This window comes from Lampris incognitus, chromosome 2, assembly GCF_029633865.1.
Source record: "Lampris incognitus isolate fLamInc1 chromosome 2, fLamInc1.hap2, whole genome shotgun sequence".
NCBI classification, from domain to species: domain Eukaryota; kingdom Metazoa; phylum Chordata; class Actinopteri; order Lampriformes; family Lampridae; genus Lampris; species Lampris incognitus.
Window position 1 is genome coordinate 96304927 of NC_079212.1, and position 20188 is coordinate 96325114.

The 20188-nt window shown below is 46.2% G+C and overlaps 1 protein-coding gene across 1 annotated transcript in view; it reads left to right on the top strand.

Annotated features, from left to right (window-relative positions):
• The first annotated feature begins 1860 nt into the window (after positions 1 to 1860).
• The window catches only part of bsnb (bassoon (presynaptic cytomatrix protein) b), an 88432-nt gene continuing 70104 nt past the window's right edge, over positions 1861 to 20188 (top strand). The window contains exons 1-2 of the mRNA XM_056274013.1: positions 1861 to 2039; positions 13291 to 13681. Coding sequence (XP_056129988.1) covers positions 1861 to 2039; positions 13291 to 13681 — 570 coding nt within the window. The remainder of the gene's footprint in view (positions 2040 to 13290; positions 13682 to 20188) is intronic.

Consider the following 20188-nt stretch of genomic DNA (forward strand, 5'->3'; position numbering starts at 1 on the left):
TTTGGTATCTCTTCTGCACCTCTGCTCCTCATCAATGCAACACGGCACTGTGAGGAGAAGGCGGAAGCATAGGAGGTACAGAAGGACGGACGCGAAGTAACACCGTTTCCGCAGGGAATATTAATAACTGAAAATTAAAATAATTACTCGATAAGATAAAATTCACAAATACTTAACTGAATCATGAAATGATAAATGACTTAAAAAATAGTAATTGGAAATAATGAAGGTAATTTTAAACTCCGTTACATGTGCAGGAACGTTGTGTCAGATTGTTTTTTGGTGAAATGTCCCTCCACCTATGAACTCTCGAGAAGAGGCTGTGGAAGGGCTGTTTGCTGTAACTGTATGTATGGCTTTGGCTGTAAATGCCTGTTGAGGTCTTGTAAAATGCACACCAAGCCGTTACGCTTTTGTTATTTTTGTACCTGAAATTGATCTCTGAAACGAATGGAGATTATTTGGGTGTGTGCACTTGTGTTTTGTACATATGTATCTGTCTGTCAACTTGGCATCACTCCTGTACAGTGAAGTCAGTTGGTTTTGTCCTCGCAAATTCACACTTTAATAAACAATAAACGTCTCTGGATTTCGACTGATTTGTGTGTTGCTAGTGTGTAAGTTATATTTGGGGAGGACATTTTCTGGTAACTGTACTTTATGACCCAGTCTTGTTTCAGTGTTGATCCTGACCTGGGAGAGTTTGCTCTCACAGCAGTGTAATTAAATAAACTAAAGTTTGATTAGATTTGTGTTGGAAAGAAGTTCTTTACGACGGGTTTATGCAGTAACGTGCATTGCACACTAGGGGGAGCACTGACTGACAGAAAAATGCCAATAGACAATAATAGACTCACTTTCTATTCTTGGTTCTGAAACCAAATATACTTTGGATTCAGTATTTTGACTCCAACTGAACTGTGTTGTGATATAGTTTCACATTATGGTGTACAATTATATACGTTTACGTGCATTAATTACCCTGAACGACTAAATCCTGATGAAAATTCCCTTTTGAAATATAGTATCAGTTGTGGGGATTTTGCACACCAATCCCATTGTTCCTCTCTGATGTTTTTTTTGGAATTTTTGATTTGAGGTACACCGGTACTTTAACAGAGTCGTCCTTTCTTATAAATTCTGTACTATTAGAAAACAATATTCATCCATAGTTTGTTTTTGTGTGCAAAGTGCCCCACAAAGACTTGGATCTTCAGCTCACAATTTTCACTCAAGTAACTGGAAAGCCCTCGATGTTTATGCAGACACATCTTTTTTTTCTTAAGTTGCAGATTTTACAAATGGGCACTAAACCAGCACGTGACCTTCGGCCTCTCGACACCTTTTTTTGTTTTTGTGCTTTTTTTTTTTAGCAATTGTATCGTTATCAGAGCAGTTTTGATCTTCATTTTACAAGACGGGCTACTTAGTTGTTTTAAGGCATACTTTTTCTTTTTTGGAGACATTCTTCATGTTTTAGACTTTTTTTAAAGCTTGCAAAGTGAAGGATGGGAGGGATCCCAAGCAGCATCACGTGTCATGTAAGATAAGAATCCTTAAATTAAAAAAAAACCCCAAAAAACACACACACAATAGAAATGCCTTCAAAATCCACATTTAACATGTATACAGGCCAGGTCCACACGACCGCTGGTGGAACACGACCCTGGCCCCGCTGATCCAGGACGGACCGGGGCCGCTGTCCCCGCCCCTTGCGTCAGCGCGCCTGCTCCGTGCGGGATGCTGACTCGTCGGTGATGATGGCGGAAGGGGGACGACGCTGAGTTTCATCTGAGTTTCTATCACGGCCGCGGAAACGTCTACGCACCGTTTCTCTCCGTCGAGCGAAATCCCGAGACGATGGGGAACGAGGCCAGCCTAGAGGGAGAGGGGCAGGCGGCTCCGCCCGGCTCCGCCGCTCCTTCGGCGGGAGCTCCGGCTTCCATTTCAGCACCACCGGACTCTGGACAGCTCATCAAGCCCAGCAATGGTGCGCCAGCCGGAGGAACGGGAGCGGGAGCCGGGCCGGGGATTAACAGGTAGGCAGCCGCGATCGACCGAGGGAATTTCGGTCTGCAAAACTAGGCAGAGAAAAGCCCCCGGGATCCGCCGGTCCGGGCGGCGGGGCTGCATATATCTGACACACCGAGCGTGTCGAATCGTTCGATGGCGATGGCGTGGAGATAGACTTGAATGGGTGCTCAATTATTTATTTAAATATCCCTGTCAACACGATTCGCCGTGAGAGCGATTTGCTTTTCCTCCCCGGGGCGTGTGGTCTTGTAGGCTCGCCGTGTGTCAGCGCGTGAGCCAACTTTGGCGTTGGACTCAGATCGATCACGATGCTGGAGGGAGAAAACGCCTTAATAGGGGGCATGCAAATGGAGACCTGTAGTTCAAATCCGCGTTGTTTCTGCGCCCGCTCGGAGGCGGCTTGTCCTTAGAAATATCCAAGTACCACGCACGATCAAGAACACATCTTTTGCTTTGTGTGGTCGGGATGTCAAGTGAAAGGGAGGGGGGGGGATGCTCGGCAATCAGAATCTCACAAATATCGATAATACTTCCAACAGCCCAAAAAAAATAATCGAAACAAGGAAGGATTGACACAAGAGTGGCTGTGTTGTTTGTGTTAGCTACGTTGTCCAGCATGGTTTGACCACTCACAGGGCAAGCCGAGGTAAATGCCAGGTGCTACAGAGAGCACCAGCGTCCCCCCGATGATGCTGCACACTTACATCTGGATGGCAGTGTTCTCATACCGCGATGACGGAGCTCCCATTTACAGTACACCAGCTCCATGATCGGCATGACAATGATGTAAACCATATGCCATTAGAGCCTTGAGTCACCAGATCCTGACCCGAATGAATAGCAAAGGGGGGAATATCTGCCCCGATCCTTCCCACTCCCATGACCAGACATATAAAAGATATTTTTCCCCCCAGGCATACGTGTTTCTTTTATTTTGGCAGTTACTTGTAACAGTCTTTTATTCTTTTGAGCATTCATCTTCATACATTTGTCGCATGAGTGTGAGATGGATTGTTAGACCACCTTGACATGTCAAAAAGCGAAAGCCTTAACAGGGCAAACGAAAGACCTCCGACATCACAGTGACCACAAATGTCACTGTTTGCCACACCCTTGTAGTCTTACATTCAAACAAATGCTCAAATACTGATTCTGCCAACACACTTGCGTGCGCACACACACACGCACGCACGCACATACAAATGCACAGCTAGTGTAATAGTAGCTAACCCATGTGTGTAAGGAAAGTCTGTCACTGTCACACTATCGACACATTTAATATCCCACGCCAGTGCTTAAGTCTGCCTATGAATGTAAATATCCCTGTTTGGAAATGCAACTCATTTTGTGCCTGCATTCTGTATTGGCTGGGGCTGTGGTTTACAGTTTCTGTATGTCTTTTTTTTCACATCTTGATACTTTCCTGATTTGATGCCTTGAGGCATTGCATAAGTAATGGCTACTGTTGAGAGTGAGTGTGTTGTGATACTGAAAGAAAGAAATAAGGGGGGAGGGCTGCTGAATTCAGGTAGCTGATGGAAAATGGTTCTCTAATATCTCCATGTTCAGTCCTGCCTTTTCCCTTAAACAGCATGACTCAACTCCGTATCTGGCAGTGGTTGTGGTGAATGCATGTCTGATTGGAGCTTTTGAAAAGAAGACATTGATTGGATTCAAAATGAGTTGCTTTATTTAGAGGATCCGTCTACAAATGACGTGCGTAGGCTATGGGCCTAGCCTGTTTTATTTCAAACCAAGCTGGGGTTTTGTCCGTCAAGACAGAAATCTGTGAATCCGTAACAGAATTTACATAAGGATAGTGGAGAAGGCCTACTATGCTGAGTACTCTATAAAAACCATAAGAGGAACACCACTTGGCTCGTTTTCAGTGCCACGCCCTTTATATTTGTCAGTAACGTTGATGTGCAAAATGTCGGAAGGTGTATGACACATGCAGCTGACGTTTTTTGACAGGAGATTCAGCCTTTTTTATCTTTTTCCATTGTGCTGATCATTTCTGCCATTAATTCTCATAATGGGCACCATGGTTTTGTGGCAGTAACATTGATCTGAACTAATGAAGATCGACAGCGTTGCGTTAGCCAACAGTACATTTTCATAAAACCGTGTATTTTTTGGTTTGCAATAACCCATGACACTAAAAAAAAGAAGCTAAAAAAACAAATTTAAAGTATTTTGTTATTCATAAGTGTTCCAGCCGGAGGCTAGCTGTACATACATCTATTAGCTCACATCACCACCAGTGCAAACAAAGCTAACCTCCAGTTACAGCCCTTAAGAAAATAACGGACGCCATTACGAGAACGAGCTTCGGATGGCCTGACACAGAAGCAGACTTGTCCCATCAGGGACAGACATTGTAGTGCTATTTACTCAATTCCAAACCTAAAGGACAATGCTTGAAGCTAACCAAAGCTTCTCCACGTTGTTTCCTTCGCGCCTTTTAATTTGCTAAGCCCTCTTCACCGATAACACTTCGTTGTTGTTGTTGTTTTTCCTTTTTACTAGACTTTAATGGTGAAACGCTGGACGTTTGAATTGCTCCTTGTTAGTCAGTTTCTTCCGCCATGAAATACCACTGAGTATCCGCGGCTCTAGGCGGCGATCAGATCGACAAGCCGAGGCAGAACACCTCTGTATGTGCGCAGCGCCGCCGTCTGGAACAGGCGGGAATGGGAGCGGAACCGGAACCCCACTCGACTCCAGCGTGTCTTCCTTTGACAGGACTTTTGTTTTCCTTTTTTCTTGGCAGCTAGCAACAGCTGCTACATTAGGTAGCCCGCTTGCAGGCAGGCGCATCGACACGGCTGGCCACCAACCTTACCTTTCTATGTTTATTCATGGCACCATAGCAGCCCCCACTCCTAAACCACGGCTAATAACACGCTGGAAACGTTCGCTTTCCCATTTGTACGAGTAACCGCTAAACAGCGCCAAAATGATATGACGTAACATTTCGGCATTTCCGGTTTCCTTTTCGAAGGGCGGGGCTAAAAATCAAAGCTGATCTCTCGAGTTTAGGGATGCTCTGCGTTAATTCTTAGATTTCGGGTTTCTGACCAGAGGTCTGAAAACCGGATCGGTCGAGGCCCGCATTAACAACGGCCAGCTTTGGTGCTGTGCCCCCACAGGGTCCTGATGGAAACTGTAAAATCTGCTGCGGCGACCCCTGAAAACCAGGGGGAAAAGCCGAAAGAAGAAGAAGATTTCAGGTTTCTGACAATGTTTGGCCAGGATGAGTATAAGTATTGGGGAATCTGTATTTTGGTGTTAAGTAAATTAGTCAGGCCAAAGAAACTTTCTTTTTTTGCCTCCTGTTTCCACACAGAAGGATGGTAGTTCTTTGTGAGGGAGATAAATGGATTAAAATTTTGTATTAATTTTTTAGGTTATCCCCAAACTAATGGGTTTATGCCTATGCTGTTCAGTAAATCCTTGTGAAAATAATGTAATTATTCAGACTAGCCCATTGTTTGGGCTAATGCCGTTATCCAATTCAAAGTTCAGTTCCCAGGGAAAGTGTCAGTGAAAAAGCGATACAGCTGCATCCCTGCTAAGGTGTGACATTTTATTTTAGACTGCCAACTCCTCAGCCAGACACGGTGGGATATAAGAGAAGGCAGCCGTATCTGTTGCTGTGATGTTAACCGAATTATCTTGCAACTCTTCAAGGAAGAAAAAAAATGCTTCAAAGTAAACTACTCTAGTTAGCATGCACACACGATTGGAAATGTACTAGATTATGTTTGAACTGGCAAAACTGCTGCACCGGCACAGAGAACCTCTGAAACTCACAGATCAGTGGCTTTTTAAATACACTGCTCAAAAAAATAAAGGGAACACCTAAAAACACAATATAGACCTTGATGAATGAAATATTTCAGCTGAAAATCTTTATTTATTAGACAGAGGAATGTGTTTAGAGCAAAATAACCTAAGAATGATCAATGGAAATCAAAATCATTAGCCCATTAAGGTCTGGATTCAGAATCATACTCAAAATCAAAGAGGAAAATGAGAACATAGGCTGATCCAACTTCTGTGGAAATTCTTCAAGACGATTCAAAATGAGGCTCAGTAGTGTGTGTGGCCTCCACGTGCCTGTATGCACTCCCTACAACGTCTGGGCATGCTCCTGATGAGACGACGGATGGTCTCCTGAGGAATCTCCCCCCAGACCTGGATCCGGGCATCGGTCAACTCCTGGACAGTCTGTGGTGCGACATCGCGTTGGCGGATGGTACGAGACATGATGTCCCAGAGGTGCTCGATTGGATTCAGGTCTGGGGAACGTGCAGGCCAGTCCACAGCATCAATGCCCTCGACATACAGGAACTGCTGACACACTCTGGCCACATGAGGACGAGCATTGTCATGCATGAGCAGGAACCCAGGGCCCACTGCACCAGCATATGGTCTGACAATGGGTCTGAGGATCTCATCCCGGTACCTAATGGCAGTCATGGTACCTCTGGCTAGCACGTAGAGGTCTGTGCGGCCCTCCAAGGATATGCCTCCCCAGACCATCACTGACCCACCGCCAAACCGCTCATGCTGGAGGATGTTGCAGGCAGCAGAACGTTGTCCACAGCGTCTCCAGACTCTCTCACGTCTGTCACATGTGTTCAGTGTGAACCTGCTATCATCTGTGAAGAGCACAGGGCGCCAATGGCGAATCTGCCAACCAAGATGTTCTCTGGCAAAGGTCAATCGGGCTGCACGGTGTTGGGCTGTGAGCACAGGCCCCAATTGTGGACGTCGGGCCCTCATACCATCCTCATGCATTCTGTTTCTCACTGTTTGAGCAGAAACCTGCACATTTGTGGCCTGTTGAAGGTCGTTTTGTAGGGCTCCGGCAGTGCTCCTCCTGTTCCTCCTTGCACAAAGGACCAGATAGCGGTCCTGCTGCGGGGTTGTTGTCCTCCTGCGGCCCCCTCCACGTCTCCTGGTGTACTGGCCTGTCTCCTGGTACCTCCTCCATGCTCTGGACACTGTGCTGGGAGACACATCAAATCTTCTTGCCACAGCACGCATTGATGTGCCATCCTGGATGAGCTGCACTACCTGAGCAACTTCTGTAGGTTGCAGATACCGCCTCATGCCACCTCTAGTGGTGAGGGCACTAGCAAAATGAAAAACTAACCAAAGATCGGCCAGAAAAGATGAGGACAGGCAAATGGTCTGTGGCCACCACCTGCAAATCCATTCCTTTTATAGGGGTTGTCTTGCAAATTTTCTAATTTCCACCTGGTGGAAATTAGACAATTTACCAACAGGTGAAATTGATTCACAAATCAGTGTTGCTTCCTAACTGGACAGGTTGATATCTCAAAAGTGTGATTGACTTGGAGCTACATTGCATTGCTTATGTGTTCCCTTTATTTTTTTGAGCAGTGTATGAAGTATTCAAGAGGCTTGCATCTGCAGAAGGGGAAGTATACGGTAGTTTTATGAACTCTATAGAATATGAAAAGGTACAGTATGTCTGTAATTCCACATAAGATGTGCCCCTATGTAGAATATCAGGCCTACAGTGTGCTTGATGCAGTGCTGCAAGGTTCATTATATAGCCCATCTTCATGACAGCTGCTGAGTTACTATATGTGAGTGTGCCTGCTAGGTATTCCACGAGGGACTGTGAGGTATTCTGGTGAGGTGGCGTGAAGGATCTTACCGTTTCTCTGCTTCCTTAGGAGGATGCATTGAGACCATCAGACCAAACAGGACAGGAAGCTTTCAAATGTATCACAATCTACTCAGCAGTAGAGCAAACGACTTGTAGCACTTTCAACAAAGTATGTCTTACTGCAAACCCCCGCCCCCCCCCAAAAAAACAAGTTTAAAACGTAAAGATTTCTTAACAGTCTGTCATTTGTTGCATGTAGAAGCCTTTATCTCTGAAGAGATTATTTGTGAAAGTGATTTCGGTGTGCACTCTGTCTGAGCTTTGCTCAGCTTTGATTATGACAGAATAGCTTTGCCACCCCTGTCATAAGTCTACTTGAAACTACATATTACCTCGTGATTACACCTTAAAGAATAGTAGATTCAGACCTGGGTAGCCAGGTCAATTTATTTGTTGTCAGTAAGCTATCAGTTGCCTAAAGGATCAAGTTTAGCATTGAAAAGAGCAAAGTTAGAGGCTGAAACAATAAATACAGGGGAGCTAAATTCACTCAAGAATATGATGCGTACGAGTGCACACTATACTCTCAGTAATAATAAAACCTCATTTCATTAACTAGCAATATGCAGTTAATGGAGATGGTGCATTGTGCTCTGCCTAAATGTTGCACCCTTGCTGGCCATGCACAGATAAACACATGCAGACTGGTGATTTCTCAGGCTTTACTGCTTAGCTTGGGAACAGAAACAGAAAGTACAAGCAGCCTGACTTCAGTACATCTTCCTTTAGGGTTGCACTCTTTTCCCTCCCTACATTTATTCATATCCCCAGGGTTGTTCCTCGGATAAAAATCTGGGGGGGTGGGGGGGGGGTGAGAAACGACCTGAGGGACTAATACTGATGCTTCAAAGCAAACCAAAAACGACATGCCCTGAAATACTTTTGTTTCTCCGTAGTATGTCCAAGGTGCTGAGAGGTAGAACCGAGTCAGCGTGTTACAGGTCAGGACCCACGTTTCACTTTTAACAGTCTATTCTTTACATCTTCTATTGGCTGAAATGAAACATTATACGCCAGCAGTTAAACAGCAGTTGTCGTGAAAGTGCTCTCATCATTAGGCCGCGTAAAAAAAACCCCCAACAACTAGGTTTTAACTCAGATGGATTTTTGCTTTGCTATTGTTGCCTCTGATTTAAAGCATCTTTGAGTGTATTTAGAAAAGCGCTATATGAGTCTGATGTATTATAATTTTTATTAAAATCATCCTATAATCTGCTTTGCATATAACCCTGAAAGAGATGTGAACATAGTGTTGTTTCAGCTCAGTATGTGTGTGGATATCATTGATATGGGGGGGGGGGGTAATCAATATCCATCCATCCATCCATTATCTGAACCACTTATCCTGCTCTCAGGGTCACAGGGATGCTGGAGCCTATCCCAGCAGTCATTGGGCGGCAGGCGGGGAGACACCCTGAACAGGCCGCCAGGCCATCACAGGGCCCACGTCCACACACACACACACACTTGCTTGCTGGTTGTCCATCGTGCCCGATGATGACCATCTTCTTCTATTTGTGGGTCCTTTGAGGACTCAGATAGCAGAAGATACCTGCGCAGAGATGGTTTTTAAAGTGGCATGGGGGGTGCGCTTCTCCCAACGCCACATGACTTGATTGTAGAGGAGATGGTTCCGATGGCAAGGGGGATCCCTAGACGACCGGCACCTCCACACAACTGCAAGGGGCTGCCAGAAATCCAGTTTTTCGGAAACCGCCTCGAAGCGTGCCGCCACAGCTTGCTTTTCTGTTGGGGTAAGCTCCCTTAGCCTTATGTCTTCTAGACTCACCCACAAGGCAGCGGGGCAGTGGTTGATAGGTGCCAGGGCCTGCACACCATATCTCTGGGGCCCACTGCTGCTCCGAGATCCCCTGCCAAGTTAGCCTGGGGCCGCAAGACCCCAGTTACCATGTGTGGCCACGGGGAGGCCTGGCAGGAGTCTTGGTGAAGGAGAGGCTATGTACTGGCAAGGGAAGGCTTACACGCTAGGATGCTTCCCTATTCGCCACAAAGGCTAGCCAGCGGCAGCAAGCTAAGGGCAGGAAGGACACAAGTGGGTTGGAAGAACACATGCACCTTCCCTCCAACTACACACTGCTGCACTAGACGCATCACAACACCCTGTGTGTATGTACACACACACACACAACACACACACACACACACACACACACACGCACACGCACACGCACACACACACACACACACGTTCATACCTAGGGACAATTTAGTACGGCCGATTCACCTGACCTACATGTCTTTGGACTGTGGGAGGAAACTGGAGCACCCGGAGGAAATCCATGCTGACACGGGGAGAACATGCAAACTCCACACAGAGGACAACCCGGGATGCCCCACCAAGGTTGGACTACCCCGGGGCTCGAACCCAGGACCTTCTTGCTGTGAGGCGACCGCACTAACCACTGCACCACTATGCCGCCGTGCTGGCGGGGTTAATCAATATGGTTTGAATAATGGGTGAAACAATGCATGGTGCAATACTACACACAGCAAGTGTGTTTTGTGAATTTCCCATCTAGCATGGCGGTTGGAGGAGTGCACGTTTTCCTGAAGGAGTGACTTGAGGGAATGAAGAGGAGCGGCAGGTTGGAGCAGGAGCTCGACTTGTCGGCAGCAGACCCGCTGTAGCTAAGATGCTCTATTTTAATAATTTCCCTCGTTTCTGTCCCACCCTCCCCTTCCCCTGCCATCACTGAAGGCGGGGCAGCCTAGACTGTCTTTAAAGATGATGGGTACAGCTAAACAAGGTCTTCTAGGAGGTTGTGATAGTGGAAATCTTCAGTTCCTGTTTAACTGCTGCCACTAATCCCTTGGTTGTCATGCGTGTGTGGACCAGACAGTTAAAGTTCATGAAGCTGGGCATCCGGGTGGCATGGTGGTCTATTCTGTGGCCTACCAACACGGTGATCGCTGGTTTGAATCCCCCTGTTACTTCTGGCTTGTTCGGGTGTCCCTACAGACACAATTGGCCGTGTCTGCGGGTGGGAAGCCAGAAGTGGGTATGTGTCCTGGTCACTGCACTAGCACCTCCTCTGGTTGGTCGGTCGGTCAGGGTGCCTGTTTGGGGGGGAGGGGGAACTGGGAGGAATAGCGTGATCCTCCCATGCGCTACATCCTCCTGGTGAAACTCCTCACTGTCAGGTGAAAACAAGCAGCTGGCGACTTCACATGGATCAGAGGAGGCATGTGGTAGTCTGCAGCCCTCCCCAGATCAGCAGAGGGGGTGGAGCAGCGACCGGGACGGCTCAGAAGAGTGGGGTAATTGGTCAAGTACAATCCGGGAGAAAAAAAAAATCATCAAGCTGCCGATGTGTGATGATCGTCTGCTTCATACTGCCCATATCATCGAGGCTACAACAACAGCTGCACAGAGAGAACACACAAAAAGTAGGGCCTAAAAAAAAAAAAGAAAAAAAGATGGAGGAGACCTTCAACATCTGCTTTTATCTAGTCCAGCATTATAGGTGGCTTCATACCACAGCCTTAAAAAGCCCAACTACCATAGCCTCTTCACAACTTGGAGACCTGGTGCCTCTCTCAGAATTACTTTTGCAAACTTATCTGTGATTACTTGTGATGATACCGTGTAATTTAGATGTGAAGCCGGAAAGGAGCCCACATACTCGCTCGCATTGATAAGCTTGTCGATCTCTACAGGGACGGGTTCAGTGGGGCACGAAGAGACCTGGAAATGAAAATGAAGTTATGAAAACATTTTACATTTTCAAGCACAATCTAAGTATGAAATTTGCCCCTCATGAGCCCATCATCTGAACACATAAAATGAGGCCATGTTTCCACCAGGGAGCTCCTTCAAAGAAGCATTTCCATAAGCAGTGCTGGAGGTGAGCGCTGCGTGACAGCATGGAGGAGATACCCGGCTTTGGTTACTCGAGATTCACAACAAAAGACGTAATCCTCTGGTTTCTCCTTCCTTCAGATTATGTTAATGTGCATACAAAAAAATATCACATGAACACAGGGTCCTTTCTAACTTTCAGTCCTTCTCCGGTCCCGTCTCTCATTCGCCGTTTCTGGGTTGGGGGAACCAGAACCGACAGATGACGAGATGTCGCTTGAGCAAAAGAAATTTGCTTGGGTCTTTGGAAGCAGAGGGACGCGCTCGCGGCGCTAGTCTCTTAAAAGAGGTCAAGTCTGTGCGTCGGTTCAAGATCGCTCAAAGCACAGCCTTTCCATAGAACAATACAGTACAAAAATACAGGAAGTACTTTCCCGGTGGACACACAGCCCAAGTCTGCTTTCTACCGATACACCATGTCCTCGCTTGCTTGGACAGCAGTACTTTGCTGTGTGTCCTTACTAATAACTAGAGACGTGACTGCGTCTCTGTCTACTGTGGATAATGGGAAGCTGGTGAATGTGACTATGTGTGTGTGTGTGTGTGTGTGAGTGTGGCCAGGTTGAATCCAGTGTTGTAATGAATTTCTAATTCACGTGTTTGTCAGTTTGTGCTTGTCTCTAGAAGAGAAAGTGAAAATGACATATAGATAAATTAGCTGTCCCCTGCTTTCGTCCCCGGGGCTGTGAGAACTGGGTCTCATTCCCCATCAGCAGAGGTTTAGAGACAGGGGGGGTGTACGAAATGAAGCAGGGAGGCCGCATTCACAACACCGCTGTGGCATCTGATCAGATATAGTTATTCTGGATATAAAAAAAAATACATATTGAAAAAGATATCCCGTTATCTTTTTAGCCTGCTGCTTATCATGTCTGTTAAAACGTGCAAACACGAACACTTGCATAGGCAAATACACACACATGCACACACATGCACACACTGGTAATCTGTCAGCCATTATTTTGGTTTAAATACTTGGAGTTCACTTATTGATGAGTGTTTTGAGTGTATTGCCCAGCAGCAGTTATATGTGAAGAATAAACTGATTCATAAATTCATAAAGAAATAAGTTCATAAGGCTAAATTTATGAAGACCCCGACCATCTTCATGTGCTACTGTAATGAAACTCAACTCCATATTAAGTCCCTGAAATTAATGAAATCCAAATGTGCCAAAGATCTCTATGGATTTCAAAAATATATGATTTCGAATATATATGAGATCATAGAAAATGATCTGCCCAACATAATGGCTTAAAAACCAACAATTGTGTAGTCAATACATATTTACAATTTAGTTATTTTATTGTTACTTTATGTTTTATTCTGCCTGATTGGTTTATTTTATGGTAATTTTACATTTTATTCTGCTTAATTGATTTATTTTATGCCTTTTTCATGGTTTGTATACATGTTTTGCATCTCTTGTGGCATCTGCTCATTTTTTTCATTCTAGAAGCTGAAAAGTTTTCAATTGTAATGTTTGCCTTATTGTTGTAAATTTATCGTTTGAATAAAAAAAGAGAACAAGTTATATGTGAATAATGTTGCTTCCCAGTATCTTTGCAGATAGCAACGATTTTCCACATTGTCAGTAAAACCCCTAGCGGTGAACCCAAGTGTGACATCCTTTTTGTCCTTTCTGTGTTTTTTGCAGCATCTCTGGCAGACCACCCCAATCAGACCCAGGGCCCAGGGGGGGCATCCAGAGCGGCCCTGGGACCGGGGATCGGCTGGCCTCTCATGACAGCCTCCAGCCCGCCGCTTCCCAAGGAGAGCAGGGCCAGGGTCACGTCGCCAGGAAGAGTCTGCAGGTGAACGTGGGTAGCGGCAGGACCACCAGGTCCCCTTCTGTGTCCCCAGACAGAGGCAGTGTCCCCACCTCCCCCTACTCCGTGCCTCAAATCGCACCCATGCCCAGCAGCAAGCTGTGCCCTGTCTGTAAAACCACTGACCTGATGAGCAGGAGGGATGACCAGCCAAACTACAACACCTGCACACAGTGTCGATTCATGGTGTGCCACCAATGTGGCTTCAACCCCAACCCGCACCTGACAGAGGTAGGTTGTGCTCTTTATCTGAGAGATTCAGGGGGCTAATGTGTTGACCCAAACAGAATTTGCTGCATTTTTTTTGTGTGTTTTCTGCTTGATTAAAATCATTGGAACTCTGCAGAGTATAATATTTTTTGCTCTGTAGGTGTATAACAACTATATATTAATGCAAAAATGGATTTTAGAAATTCTGGCCACTTGAAATATGTTAAATCAAGAAAGAAGTACTTCAGCATTTGGGAAAATTGAAATGGACAATGCAATAGCCATGAAGTTCAGTTTTTACTATAATTATTACTTCAGAAACTCTCCGTTAAGTGTAAATGCAAATAACATACTATACATATTTATATCGCCTATAGGAAGATAACATCAAGAAATAAATAAGTACAAATAGGCATATTAACAAGGTAAGCATTGGTCATCCGGGTAGCATAGCGGTTTATTCCATTGCCAACCAACACAGGGGTTCGAATCCCTGTGTTACCCCTAGCTTGGTCGGGTGTCCCTACAGACACAATTGGCCATATCTGCGGGCGGGAAGTTGGATGTGGGTATGTGTCCTGGTCGCTGGACTAGCGCCTCCTCTGGTCGGTCGGGGCGCCTGTTCAGGGAGGGGGGGGGGAACTGGAGGGAATAGCGTGATCCTCCCACGCGCTACGTCCCCCTGGCGAAACTCCTCACTGTCAGGTGAAAAGAAGCGGCTGGCGACTCCACGTGTATCAGAGGAGGCATGTGGTAGTCTGCAGCCCTCCCCGGATCGGCAGAGGGGGTGGAGTAGCGAGTGGGACAGCTCGGAAGAGTGGGGTAATTGGCCGGATACAATTGGGGAGAAAAAAATCCAACAAAACCCCAAAAAACAAGGTAAGCATTTATTGCATTTAAGCTGTTCAAGAAATACAATTGTGCGTTTGTGTGTTTGTGTTGCTGTTGCACACATGCTGCCTCATCGCTGTCCTGAGAAAACACGAAAACATTAAATCCAAGTGAGAAGTGGCGGTTTGCGTTGTAATTCTGCAGAGTTCTGTGGCTGCGGGTTCCATGTTGGCCTACTAATATGGCTACTCTGACCACCACCACCACCACTACTGATATTAACAACATGTTTCTTTATTGATTCTGATAGGGGTAGGCAGGGCCCTTAGAGAACATGGGGGTTCTGTATCATGTTTTAAGACACGTCAGCAGGGCGTGGAGGCTTGAATCCAGGTCCTCTGGTTGGAGGACGGTGTCTGTCCACACGCTGCCACCCCACTGTTTAGATACAGAGGGTGTTTTTGGTTCCCCATGCTAATGAAATTAAATTATTTTTGGGTGTTGCTTGCAAAAGGATTGCAAGGTCATGCACAGGGAGGGTGTGGTGTGATTTCAGTTAAAGTGGGTGGCTTTAATTATGTCATGGTTAAGAGTTGGGTAACAGTGGTTCCCTGCCTTATTTACTGTCAGAGCTTGTGAGCACACTGGTTATTACTACTGTTGTTATCAATCTGGGGGTGTGCAAAGCCTAATGACTGCTATTGCTCCAGCTGGAGATCCCACGAAGGGAGGAGAGATGGGATTTGCGTTACTGGTTGACTTGGGGCAGGAGGCTGGGATGGGTTGGGTGGTGTGTGTGTGTGTGTGGGGGGGGGGGGTCAAATTTTCTGGTTTCTAATCATGGGTTTCCTCAGTTGGGGGAGGGCAACATCTAAGAAATCGGTTGATTATCGGTCATTGGAAACGATCTTTCTCCATAGCTTTTAGATTACAGTATTTCAATCCAGTCAAAGTGAATTATGGGATCGACTCAACGATAGGGCAGCTAGACAGTAGCGTCACATAGCATCACAGCACTTGAAGTGACGCTGTGCCCTTCCGAACCGACGTGCGCTAGTTTGCAACATGATGCTCATTCGCAGCCTCTTCCAAAGCCCGGCCTCTCATGACTGCAAACAGGTAGCCCAGACAGCATGTTGCTTCCTTCGCAAAATAAATCACAGCCCAATTCAAATTAGGCCATGCTTCACTGTTAGCATGAATCAAGCATGGTTGTTTCATCTGTCCGAAACAGTCTCATCAACACGAGTGAGTCAGGGTACAATTTGCAGCCAAATTGCAATGTCAGTTAAACTGGCCTGTAGGCTATCAGCACCACTATAGGCTGAATAAGGCACCAAGGGATTATATGGTTTGCAATGCATCACCCCCCCCCTTTTTCTCCCCAATTATACTTGGCCAATTACCCCACTCTTCCAAGCCGCCCCGGTCACTGCTCCACCCCCTCTGCCGATCCGGGGAGGGTCTGCAGACTACCACATGCCTCCTCCGATACGTGTGGAGTCACCAGCCGCTTCTTCTCACCTGACAGTGAAGAGTTTTACCAGGGGGGCGTAGCGCATGGGAGGATCACGCTATTCCCCCCAGTCCTCCCCCCCCGAACAGCCATCTCGACTGACCAGAGGAGGCGCTAGTGCAGCGACCAGGACACATACCTAAATCCAGCTTCCCACCATCAGACACGGCCAATTGTGTCTGTAGGGACGCCCGACCAAGCCGGGGGTAATACAGGGATTCGAACCAGCGATCCCCGTGTTGGTAGGCAACAGAATAGACCGCTACGCTGCCCGGACGCCCCGTTGCAATGCATCATTTAATATTGATTATGGTGTGTCTATATATGATTCTGTAGATGGCCTGTGTGTGTGTGTGTGTGTGTGTGTGTGTGTGTGTGTGTGTGTGTGTGTGTGTGTGTGTGTGTGTGTGTGTGTGTGTGTGTGACAGATAGAGAGCTATGGCCTACGCGAGCATGTATGTGTGGGTTTTTCAAGTGTGCATGGGGTTGTCAAGCACTCGCTAGTGCACTGGAATTCTCAACGGGAGTAAAGAAGAAGATGGAGGAGCAGAGAGGAGAGGGAGAGACGGAAGGAAAAGAAAAGAAAAATGAGATGAACAAAGTACTGTTGTAACATGCAGTGAAGAATAGATTGGGGCAGAGGGTGAAAGATCAGTGGAGGAAAAAGAGCCGCGGAGTTTGATGCAATGTGTATTTTTCAGCAGAGCCTCGGTGAATTCGTCACATGCAGACAGAGACAGATACCAGGCGGAGGTGTGTGTGTTTGTGTGTGTGTGTGTGGGGGGGGCTCTGACTGGTCTGCCCCCAGGGAATACAAGATTTACCCCATAACCTACTTAGCATGGACTCAACTTGTGTCTCACTGCAGCACATCTAGCATAGCCTCTATCAGCTGTCAATGATGTTGATCTTGTCAGTAGGGGGATTACACAGAGGTAGCGCAGAGTATTTCATGGATGATCACAATAATAGAATAGGGATGCATGACACTGGGTTTTTGCTGATATCTGATATTTTCCGACTCATTTTGGCTGATGCCGATACCGATATAGGCACATATTTTCGTCCAGCTAATTGCAGAGAACATCAGGTCTCTCCTGTAGTGGACTGAACTGAAGCTACTACGCTGACCACGAAGGCGGTGCACACCCACGTGGGCATCATGCTGCTGATCTCTATTTTTATGCGGCTGGCCTATTTTTTTTCCTTCTGTATGCGCGGCTACGCGGCCCTCCAACAGACGAGTACAATCTGTTCAAACACCACCAGAATAAACACCTCATTCTACCTGAGGCGGTGTGACGCAGCAATGCAACCTTTGCACGTTAAAATACGGAATCAATCAAATCACTGTGTAGCCGTGATGCTGTAGTGAACACCATCTAGTTCATTAATTCAGTACTCGTTAAAGCATATGCCATTTAACTTACCCATTTTCCAAAGTGGCCTTGTTGAAAACTCCTCAGAAAACACGGCTGGCATGTGCAACACAGATGCAGTTGGTGTTGATGTAGCAGGTAAAAAAAACCCCGCCCCGCCCCGCCCATGTGACGTGCCACATCTGGGCCTGGTTAGTGGTTCACATCATGTGCACATGATTAAAGTGTCATCTTATCGGTCTATCATACGGACATTTTGGGCCGATGCTGATATCGCGTTTTAAAGCCTTTATCGGCCGATACCGATGATGTGCCGATATCATCGTGCGTCCCTATGATAAAGACGGTTCAAAAATGCCCCGTGATCATTGTGAAGGGACTAGACTGACGTGTTCTGGATGAAAATTAGTCCGTCATACAAAACTTGACCCGTGAAGTGCAAAAAAAATAAAATCTGCATTTTCTGTTGAAATAGTGAACACTCGTTTTGCTAATTCCTCCCTTTATGAATTGTTTCTTGAGCAGCTCGGGCATTTATCTCTCAGCAGCATTATTTACAATTTACAGTTTCATCTAGCAACTGCTTTTATCCAAAGCGACATACGTCTGAGAGTTAATACAACACAAGAAAGGATCTGTGGTCAGGAGACAACAACGCAAGCAAGTGTAAAAAAAAAACTAGGTTCAAGTCTGATAGGACATAGGTGTCAACAAGTAGCACACAAAGGCAATGCATATGAGTGTTTATATATATATATATATTAATACCATCAGGTGTGGATGTGTTTGAGTAAGAGCTGGGTCTTTAGCTGCTTCTTAAAGATGGGGAGGGACTCAGCAGATGGAATGGAGTTTGCCAACTTGTCCCACCACCAGGGAACTACAGAAGAGAAGAGTCTGGCAAGTGACTTCAGGCCTTGTTGTGGCAGAAGTGCAAGGCGCTTTTCATTGGCAGAGCATAGTGAGCAGGACTGAGTGTAGACCTGAATGAGGGAGTTCAGGTAGGTGGGAGTATTTTTTGTTGCTGTTTTGTAAGCGAGGGTTAATCAATCAATCAAGTTGCATTTTTATAGCGCTTTTCTAGCTGCAACAGCCACTCACATTCTAGTGAAGGGCAACCTTGAACATAAAGAAGTTACTTTATTAAATATATATGCCCCTCGGGAAGTAAGGTTTTGAATTTGATGCGGGCAGCAACTAGGAGCCAGTAGATATGAACTGCAGAGTGATGTGCTGATTTGGGTTGGTTGAAGACCAGACGCACCACTAGATTCTGGATCATTTGCAGAGGTTTGAAAGCGCATACAGGGAGAGCTGCCAGTAAGGAGTTGCTGTAGTCAATGCATGATATAACAAGAGCCTGTACCATGAGTTGTGCTGCATGCTCAGACCGGTAGGGTCTAATTTTCCTGATGTACAGGGAAAATCGGCACAACCGAGCAATCGAGGCCACGTGAACCCTAAAGGTTAGTTGGTCATCAGTCATGACACCCAGGTTTTGGGCAGACTTTGTGGGCATGAGTTGGGTTGATCCAAGCTGGATATTGATCTGTTGTTGCAAGGATGGACTGGCTGGGATGACAAGGAGCTCAGTCTTAGATAGTTTAAGCGGAAGGTGGCATTCTTTCATCCATGCAGAGATATCAGCAAGGCATGACGATATCCGTGCCGAGACTGTTGGGTCATCTGGTGGGAATAACCGGAAGAGCTGGGTATCATCAGCATAGCACTGGTATGAGAAACCATGGGAGCGGATGATGGCACCAAGTGAGGTGGTGTATATTGAGAAGAGGAGGGGACCGAACACGGACCCTTGAGGTACCCTTTAAGCAAAATTAGCCATATGATATTCCATCTTAAACCAGCTATAAAAAATTCCAGCACTATAAACAAAGGGTAACTCAAACCATGATAAGGTTGTCATAGCCTTCGCAGATAAGACATGCTCAAACGTGGTAGGCAGTAGCAAGCTCACGAAAGAGCTTTTTTTTTTACGATTAAATACACGAATTGTTTCTCACAGCATATCAACTACAACAGTTGTTGCCGTTCTCACCTCGGCCTCCTCTTCCTCTCATGCCTTGTCCTCCTCCTCCACTGTTCCAGGATCCGACATCGTTCTTATCAATTCCTGATTCCAGCATTATGTAATGAGTTGGCACCCAAAAACAGAGAAAAACAACATTTCAAATAGTCGTTCTGTTGTCGACCACCTTAGCAGTAACATGTGTAAAGTCCATAAATCACGGAAAGGTGACAGCGTTGATGAAGACAATTTCTCTATCAACCGATTTAATTCATTCGTCGTGTGTGGGCGTGGCACTTCAGCATTCAACAGGGAGCAGCTCTCAACCTTGGTTTTTCTTGTCGACGCCTGTCTGTATAACATCCTATCAGAATGGAAGCTTGACCTATTACAAAACAAGCTTGTGGACTGAATGCGTCTGACAGAGAAGTCCGTAGAAAGCGATTGGCTGTTAAGTGCCTCGGTTCTGTTTCATGGCCATCAGTTGTGAGTGTGCGTCACCAAAGGTAAAACCTCCAGCGCCCAGTCGATGAACCGTATGTACCGTCGCTGTCACATGTGCACATGTATACACACCGTATGCGTGCGTACATGTGTGTGTGTTTGCGTGTGCGCGTGTATACATGTGCATGTATTGTTCAGTGACGGATGGAGCATATTTGTTCCACCATAACCATCACCCCCACCCCCCACCCCCCCAAAAAAGAAAGAAAAAGTCATTCTGTGAGATTGTATATCAGAGTCAGGTGGTGAAACAGAGAGAAAGGGAGAGTCAT